The sequence below is a fragment of the Neovison vison genome, chromosome 8, assembly GCF_020171115.1.
Source record: "Neovison vison isolate M4711 chromosome 8, ASM_NN_V1, whole genome shotgun sequence".
Lineage (NCBI taxonomy): Eukaryota > Metazoa > Chordata > Mammalia > Carnivora > Mustelidae > Neogale > Neogale vison.
Genome location: NC_058098.1, coordinates 119,210,675 through 119,217,706, shown reverse-complemented (window position 1 = coordinate 119,217,706; position 7,032 = coordinate 119,210,675). Strand labels below are relative to the sequence as shown.

The window sequence follows — 7,032 nt, the reverse complement described above, 5'->3', positions numbered from 1 at the left end:
CCTGCTTCTGCCTCTGCCTGCCACTCTGTCTGCCTGTGCTCACTCTCTCTGACAAAAGAAAAAAAAATGTTTAAAAAAAAAGAAAAATAAAAAGGAAGGATTATGATCATGTTTTTTTTTTTTAAGATTTTATTTATTTATTTATTTGAGAGAAAGAGAGAGTGAGAGAGAGCATGAGAGGGTAGAAGTTCAGAGGGAGACGCAGACTCCCCATGGAGCTGGGAGCCCCATGCAGGACTCGATCCTGAGACTCCAGGATCATGACCTGAGCTGAAGGCAGTCGCTTAGCCAACTGAGCCAGCCAGGCACCCAGGATTATGATCATGTTAATCTGAAATGACAATAGGGTTTTTTCAATTTCCAAATATATGTATATTACCATATTAAATCAGGGTTGGCCTATAAATTCTAGAGAGCGCCCTCTTGTAGCAAATTAAAAAAAAAAAAAATGCAGTCGCTGAATGGCCGCAGTTTTGTCCCAAGATTGCACCTCCTGGTCAAAAGGGAGCTGCCATTCATTGAGCGCTTATTACATTTCAAGGACTGGCCCAGATATTTTATATGGTAATAAGATAAAGGTTTTAATAAAGCCAATTTTCAATGTCATGGAGAGAACTGGAAGACTTTTATTTCACTGAGCCCAAGCTATACCTTAAGATTTATGTCACTGAGAATATCTCGCCATCTGTGTATTCCTAAACATTAGGGGTGGCATCTGGCCTTAGCACATTCTCCAGCACCTTGCCTGCACCTGCTTCCACTTCTGAGCTATGGTTGAGAAATCATATAAGTTATATTTCTCTTTTGTTTTCAACTCAGAGCCCCTAATTTCAAGTTGACAAAATGAAGACAGAGAGCAAAAAAGAAGCAATACTTTTAAAGAAAGAAAGAAAGTGAGGAAGGGAGGGATGGAGGGCGAGGAAGGAAGAAAGGGAGGCAAACAATAACAACAACAACAGGGCACCTGTGTGGCTCAGTGGTTTAAGCCTCTGCCTTCAGCTCAGGTCATGATCTCAGGGTCCTGGGATTGAGGTGAGGCCCGTGTCGGGCTCTCTGCGCAGCGGGGAGCCTGCTTCCCACCACCCTTCTCTCTGCCTAATTGTGGTCTCTCTCTCTCTCTCTGTCAAATAAATAAATAAAATCTTTTTAAAAATTCTTTTAAAAAAATAACAACAACAAAAAACCCGCAGCTCAACACCTTATAAAAATCTTCATGAGCCCAGGAATTTTTCAATTCAAACAAAATTACTTAGCATCCATGATTTGAGAGGCATTTAATAAAAAGAAAACAGAAAACATTTACATGACTACAATTTGTATTTTTTAGTAACATACATCATCCTCAGACCTTTCAAACGTCTTGTTTCTTATACAGTGAATTTCTGTACTTAGTACCTCACCTGACCAAATTGGTGTACCTTTCCCAAAAGGGCTTGCTAAACATTTCCAACGCTTGCCACACACCTAGATCCGAGAGGACAAATAGTTTCCTACATTCTGATTCTGAGTCTTTAGTCCCTCCCTTAGAGAGCCCAGCATCTGAGCACCCAGTCTAGGGTGACCCGTCCACCAAGGCTGCAAATTCTAATACATACTAGCTGATCAGTCCACATTCTTAGGGGGTTCCATGGGCCCACAGCCTCCAATGCTTTAAGGGAAACTGGAATGCAAGATCTAACTTTGAAATTTTGAAAACTTTCAATGTTTAAAGAAAAAAACAAAAAACAGAGAAAGTCAAACTGTGTGTGAATCCTTGTCTGAGCCGAACAAAAGATGTTTTCTGCCCTGCCTGTGCGCTCAGGGACTTGGAGGACCCATGTTCAGGCTGCCGCTGGGAAATACATTTCTCAGCAGATCCTGAAGACTGCCGTGAAGAAATTGCAGAAAATTGCCAAGCACTTCTGGAATGCTTCCATGTCACTGCAAATGTCCTGTCCAGGCAAGCAACAACGTATGATCTTGCTCAGTCATTTTCCTTTTTTGACACTCTCTCATCATTTGGGTATTTCCACAGGTTTCTGAGAATATTGGAATGGGCAGTGTCTACCGTAAAAGGCTTTTTCACTCTCTCACTAGCCAACCAGAGTCATGTCTCTCCCTCTGTGGTCAAGAAAACCTGACATTCAACAAACCCAAACCAGTTTTCTGAGATATCTCTGACAGGGATCTGGGAAACTTCAGGAGGACAAAGGTGCGAGACCACGCACAAATTTGAAATGGGGTCAATGCCTCCACCTTCGGCCATATGAAGAGAGGGCTCTTCTATTAAAAGCCCATGTCATCACTTCACATCCTTCATAATTAACTGAGGGAGAGGAAAGCATGCCTGGGTTTTCATTTGGGAGATTTGCTCAGGGTTCATGCAGCTCCAGAATTTCAATATTGCTCATTTGTATAGGTGTAAAATATGTACCTTTAATACATTCTACAAGCACTGCCCTCAACTGAAAACTGTCTTGGCTACAGGGCTGTCTTGCACTGACAGAGAGCCACACATACTTAGATCACCCAAAGAAGGAAAGACATTGGGAAGTTTCGCACTTTCTAGGAGGACTGGATAAAGAGCAGATAGATGTCTCCATGCAGAGAAGAGCCTTGTCAAAGCTTCAACAGGAGATCAGGAAAGAGACCCTGGAAAGACACACAGAGACACACGGAGTAGCCACCCCACAGGATCTCCAGGCCGGCTGTCAGAACACAAGAGGCCTCCTGGTTTATATACACACTGGAACTTTCCAAGTTACAAGCTCAGCAGCTTGATGGTGTTCAAAAGTCATGTGGGAGCTTTTAGCTTCTTTTTTATCTGGTTTCTTTAGAAGATAAATGGAATGAGGGCCTTCCGAGATTTAGGATAGTCCTCAAACATCTTGAGGTAGAACCTAAAAGATAAGAAAGGAACAATTATAATAAGCAGTGGTCAACCATTGAGGTTTGCTGGGTCTGAGATCCTTGTTCCAAACCAACCTACAGTTACTCAGGGCCTGACACTTGCAGATGACCCTCTGTCCATTTCCCTTCTCCCTCCTGCATCTCCTCCCATAAATGTTGAAACTTCTTGGGTTGGGAAATAAAAGTAACTGCCAGAGGACAGTGGTGATGATTGCGCAACATTATGGATGTACCTGATGCCACTAAATGAACCACTGAAAATAGCCAAAATGGTAAATTTTATGTTATGTGTATTTTACGACAATAAAAAAAGGGAAAAGCCAGAAGGAACTACTCAGTGGATTCAATTGGGAAATAAGGAACCAGAGTCCCCAAAGATCATGGGCAAGATTAATCCTAGAGAACTGGCAATTTCCCAGGAAAATACCCCCTCACAAAGCCTTGGAAATGCCAAGAAAATGCTACCTCGTATTCTGGGTTGAATTGTGTCCCCCCAGAATATATGCTTGAAGTCTTAACCTGGAAGACTTACCTGGAAATAAGGTCATGACAGATACGATTTAGTAGGTAAAACAAGGGCATACTAGAATAGGAAAGGCCCTTAATCCAATGACTAAAGAGAACAAGAGACACCAAGACAGAGACAGGAAGGGGAGGAGGCCATGCGGACATGGAGGCAGAGAATGGGGATGGAGCTGTAGACCATGGAATCTCAGATTGGGGCCTAACTAAAAGCCAAGAAGAGGCAACGAAAGATCCTTGCCTAGAACCTTCAGAGAGAATATGGCCCTGCAAACACTTGGATTTCAGGCTTCTGCCTCCAGAACTTGAAAGAATAATTTTCTACTGTTTTAAGCCACTCGGTTTGCGGTCATCTGCTTTGGCAGGCCTGGAAGATTAATACACATTGTGAAATGGCTTTCTCCTTGAGTGACCAGGCTGTCCTAGCTAGTTGAAGCTGATAGTTCTCCAGTGATAATCACGATGATGCACTCTGTTAAGGTACCTTGATGTGAACCGGGGACAAACAGTAGTAATATGTGACAAGACGTGGCTGGTTTCTCGTGCTATGCTCAGAAAGGGGTAAGGAGTTTCTTCTCACAAAGGCCAGTTAGCCCTACAGGAAAGGTGCCTGGCCTTCCTTCTGGAGCCATCTCATCTCACAGGACAGGGCCATGGTTTGAATTTTGCTGTTGCATCAGCTGGAAACCTCTGGTGGAACTGCTGTCCCTCCGCTGACTGGCATCACCTGAGACTACTGCCCAGGACCCCTCCAACTGCTGGCTGATGGCACTCTGCCCTCTTCCCCTCTGCTTCTGGTGGGCAACAGACTCTGCCTCAAGGGAGAATGTGGACGGTCTGACAGGCTGGAGATGCTCTTTCTGAGGACAGCTACTGTTTCGTTCATCTCCGACACATCTGCATAAAGTCCACTCTGAGGAAAAGATTCTTGGTTTAACCTTCAAAACTACAAAATTAGCCTGACTAAAACACCCATGCAGCCCTAAAGATACAAACGTAGTGATCCAAAGGGGCACGTGCACCCGAATGTTTATAGCAGCAATGTCCACAATAGCCAAACTATGGAAAGAACCTAGATGTCCATCAACAGATGAATGGATCAAGAAGATGTGGTATATATACACAATGGAATACTATGCAGCCATCAAAAGAAACGAAATCTTGCCATTTGCGACAACATGGATGGAACTAGAGCGTATCATGCTTAGCGAAATAAGTCAAGCGGAGAAAGACAACTATCATATGATCTCCCTGATATGAGGGAGTGGTGATGCAACATGGGGGCTTAAGTGGGTAGGAGAAGAATCCATGAAACAAGATGGGATAGGGAGGGAGACAAACCATAAGTGACTCTTAATCTCACGAAACAAACTGTGGGTTGCTGGGGGGAGGGGGGTTGGGAGAAGGGGGGTAGGGTTATGGACATTGGGGAGGGTATGTGCTTTTGGGTAAATTGGAAGGGGAGATGAACCATGAGAGACTATGGACTCTGAAAAACAATCTGAGGGGTTTGAAGTGGCGGGGGGGTGGGAGGTTGGGGTACCAGGTGGTGGGTATTATAGAGGGCACAGCTTGCATGGAGCACTGGGTGTGGTGAAAAAATAATGAATACTGTTTTTCTGAAAATAAATAAATTGGGGGAAAAAAAAAAAACACCCATGCAGGAGCTTAAAGGGTCCGCTAGGTCCTGATTCCAAAGCTGCTCCCCCTTGAGCTATCCCTTCCTCTCTGTCTCTCCAGCCGCAAATGTCATTTGGGATCTGAATGCCAGAAAGGATCTGAAGTTCAGGTGCAAATTCTGATAACAGCTTAGTACATTACTCTTCCCCCTTGCAGTGATGCTTTTAGTTAATGGCTTTGTCCGCAGCCCATCCCAGGTACAGGGTCTGGCAGGGAGGTAGAAGTTAGTAAGGCTTTAGCCTAGACCTATAGAGAAAGGGTTCTAAGCCCCTATAATTCCTGGCATTCTCCAGATGAGGGGACAGTCCTGAAATCACACCACATAAACGTTCACTTATCGTAACTTCCCAGGAAGCAGCTATGACCTTGGCTGGATTTATGGAGGGTGGGTGTTGCGGATAAAGGGGAGTGCCAGAGTAAGCACTGGTGTTACACAGATTCTGGGAGATTAATCCTGGCGTTTGCAGGGCTCTGTGATTACCTGAACTATTAGCACCAAAGCCAGAATTAAACATGGGAGCCACACTAGACCAGGGGCTAGCTTTTCCCCTGGTGGTACTATATCGTGGCTGGACCTCAGGATTATCTGTGAAGCTGCAGACTGTGCTGCCCATGGGACGCACTTTGGGGAAATGTGGCAGAGGTCACTTGAACTGAAGCATGGAAATGGAAGATACTTCAGGGACCTCTCAACCCTTACTTAGAACCCATTGCCAGTGACCCTACTAGGAATGCACAGAGCCTGGGTCAACTAACTCATAATTTCCTTGCCAGGAAACCTTCTTCCATAAGGTAGCAGGTGTGGCTTCCCAAGTAACCGAGGGTGTGCCTCTCCCTACATGGGTTTCGTTTTACTCATTTAAAACAAAAAAAAAAGTATTTATGGTACTGTCACCCAGCTGAAATCCAAATTCAGTGAAAGCCCAGAAAATCAGAGTTTACCAATTCTGACTTAACTGATCAAGAAATTTACCTGTGATGGTGAAAAGCTCGAAGCCCCAGGAAACAAAGTGAGAAAAATGCAAATCCAAGCGCTGGGAGGGACCAACTGGCCAGGGCATAGCCGATCCATTCAGTGATCTCACCGAGGAAATTGGCTCCAGAAACATACTTAAACAAGCCACCTGCATGCGCAGAATGAAAAGTCCATCATCAGAACTGGATCACGGCCACAGTCAAACCCCACTGCTTTGTTCCAAAACACATAAAGGCAGTTATGACAAATGTGGGGCTGGAGACTTCCTTATGGTCATCGCAGTCTGGAGCAATCCTCTTGGAGAGAAGGGTAAACACAGTGACAATAGCCTGTTGCCCTCAGAACTTCCTGGAATCCTGTGGCCAACTGCTTGATGGGCTCAAGCTAATCTCTAGCGACTGCTGCACCCCTGGCTCAGGGCTGGACAATGATGAAGAGCAGGAGGTCTGGTTTTTGTTTTGGAACAAAACAAAACATTTGTTTGGAAATGTTTGGAAACATTAAATAATGTTTCCAAGCTACCTCACTTTTCCCCTGGACACCTGTACAGCGTATTTCACGTATTTCACGTATTTCAGACAAAATGAACATGTTCTGTGACAGCCTGAGCTGATTCCAGAAGTAATGAGAGTTTCCCATGGCATTTGCACATCCCCACCCCCAAGGGAGTGTATGTACACTGTTCAAGTCGAAAGAAGTGAGTGGGAGCTGCAGAGGTTTTGCCCCCCATGGGGGCCTGGTGATGTCTGCTTCTGCTGATGTTCAAGGTTTACTTTTCTATCCAACCATATATGTCTAACATCAGACCTGTAAATAGAAATCAATACATTTCCAATGACAGTAAATGTATCCACTTTCTGCCCCACAGTAAACTAAAACTGATTTTTTCTTTCCATATTTATATAAAGAATATTTTGTTTTTAAATCATTCTGTAACATACCTTAATAGTTAGAAATGAACTTTG

At 44.3% G+C, this 7,032-nt stretch overlaps 1 protein-coding gene across 1 annotated transcript in view; it reads right to left on the bottom strand.

Annotated features, from left to right (window-relative positions):
- Nucleotides 1-1,403: 1,403 nt before the first annotated feature.
- SRD5A2 (steroid 5 alpha-reductase 2) overlaps nt 1,404-7,032 on the bottom strand; it is a 47,398-nt gene continuing 41,769 nt past the window's right edge. Inside the window, exons 4-5 of the mRNA XM_044262526.1 lie at nt 6,065-6,215; nt 1,404-2,879 (exon numbers count right to left, since the gene is read on the bottom strand). Of these exons, the coding sequence (XP_044118461.1) occupies nt 2,813-2,879; nt 6,065-6,215 (218 nt within the window). The 3' untranslated portion in view covers nt 1,404-2,812. The remainder of the gene's footprint in view (nt 2,880-6,064; nt 6,216-7,032) is intronic.